Source organism: Cryptosporidium hominis (genome assembly GCF_000006425.1).
Source record: "Cryptosporidium hominis TU502 chromosome 2 CHRO012128, whole genome shotgun sequence".
NCBI classification, from domain to species: Eukaryota; Apicomplexa; class Conoidasida; order Eucoccidiorida; family Cryptosporidiidae; genus Cryptosporidium; species Cryptosporidium hominis.
Window position 1 is genome coordinate 1 of NW_666561.1, and position 1,489 is coordinate 1,489.

General features: G+C 29.6%; 1 protein-coding gene across 1 annotated transcript; it reads left to right on the forward strand.

The window, feature by feature from the left end:
* The first annotated feature begins 231 nt into the window (after positions 1-231).
* Chro.20430 (hypothetical protein) lies at positions 232-681 on the forward strand. Its single annotated transcript, XM_659916.1, has 1 exon — positions 232-681. The coding sequence occupies one exon, from the start codon at positions 232-234 to the stop codon at positions 679-681; it is 450 nt and encodes a 149-aa protein (XP_665008.1).
* Positions 682-1,489: the final 808 nt, after the last annotated feature.

Below are 1,489 nucleotides of genomic sequence, written 5' to 3' on the forward strand. Positions count from 1 at the left end.
GTCCAAGGTTTGGAACCATTGATTGTAATTTAAAAAATAATAACAAATCTGTGATAGAGCCCTTCTTGTTCAATTATCTCAAAGAATAGAAGAAGATTCTTATTAGAAAAAGCCCCATCTTGGTCATCAAATTTATTCCCAAGTATTGGAACAAAATTAGATTACCAAACTCTTGATGAAGAAAAAGCTCTTGGAGTATACAGTAAAGATAAAATTAATAAAGAATCTATAATGTTTAGACAATTAAGACAAAATCCATCAGCTGGAAGAATGGGTAAAAGATTTACAAGTTTAGAAGGTTCAAATACATTAATATTACAAAAAGATGATGCTTCCAATCTTGATGATACTCCAAATAATTCGAAAAACAAGAAATCTCAAGGCAATTTAAATTCATCGCTTCAAATTATGACAGATTTGAATAAAATACCAATAAGATTTCCGTGGATATTAGAAGAATTACCTATAGCTCAATCTTTTAAGAATCAGTTTCTATTATTTAATGAAAATTCATCTTTAAATAAAAGTGAATCAAAGGAGGAAAATGTTAAGAAAACATTTTATCAAAAAGCTAAGGGATTATCTAATTCTACTTTAAGGCAAGAAAATATAGTTAAAGCGATTGTAAGTAATAGAGGAATTGCAATGGTAAGAAATATTACAAATGTACCAGCAGATTAATAATCTGGAAGCATATTTTGATGAGTTGGATGATAATAGTGATAATGATGAACGTTATTTATGGGAAGACTAGCCAAATAGAACAAGTANTCGTTCAACCTATATGGGAGGCCCAATTTTTGTTAAAAAATCATATTTTAATTCGATATCTAAGCATGGTGATCAATACCTACTTGCAGTTAATGAATGATTAGATAATTACTTCTAACTCTGTACTTATCGTGAAGATGGAAGCTCTTTCACCCTAACTCGTAAATAGCCGCCTATCTCCACATAATTATCAATTCTCTTCTTCATCACACCATGATTCAAAGGATTTTAAAGATTTACATTATTCAGAAAATATACAAATATCTCGAGGATCTGAATATAATATTAAAGATCCTGACTCTAATATAACGTTATTACACGGAATGACTCCTTATTCAGGTCCAGAAATCATGACTGAATATGATTTAAGCGAATTATATAATTCTGAGAGAAATTATATAGAGGAGAAGGAATTGAAAAGACATGGAACAGTTATTATGATTCATTAAAGACTTACCAAGATGCTGTTAATCAAAAGAAAGAATATATGGAAATGATTCATTATAACATGAGTCCATCAAGAAAGATTTTAAATGGATCTCAATCTAGAAAATCAAAAATTCCTAAATCATTTTTACCAATACATGGAAAGTTTACAACAAGAAGATGATCCTCAAGAAGAATATTATAGTTTTTGTCCAGGACAGAGAATGATTTAAGAGAGTATGAATCAATTTCCAATACAAGCCCCACATCAGCTTATAAGACCGTTGGGGAG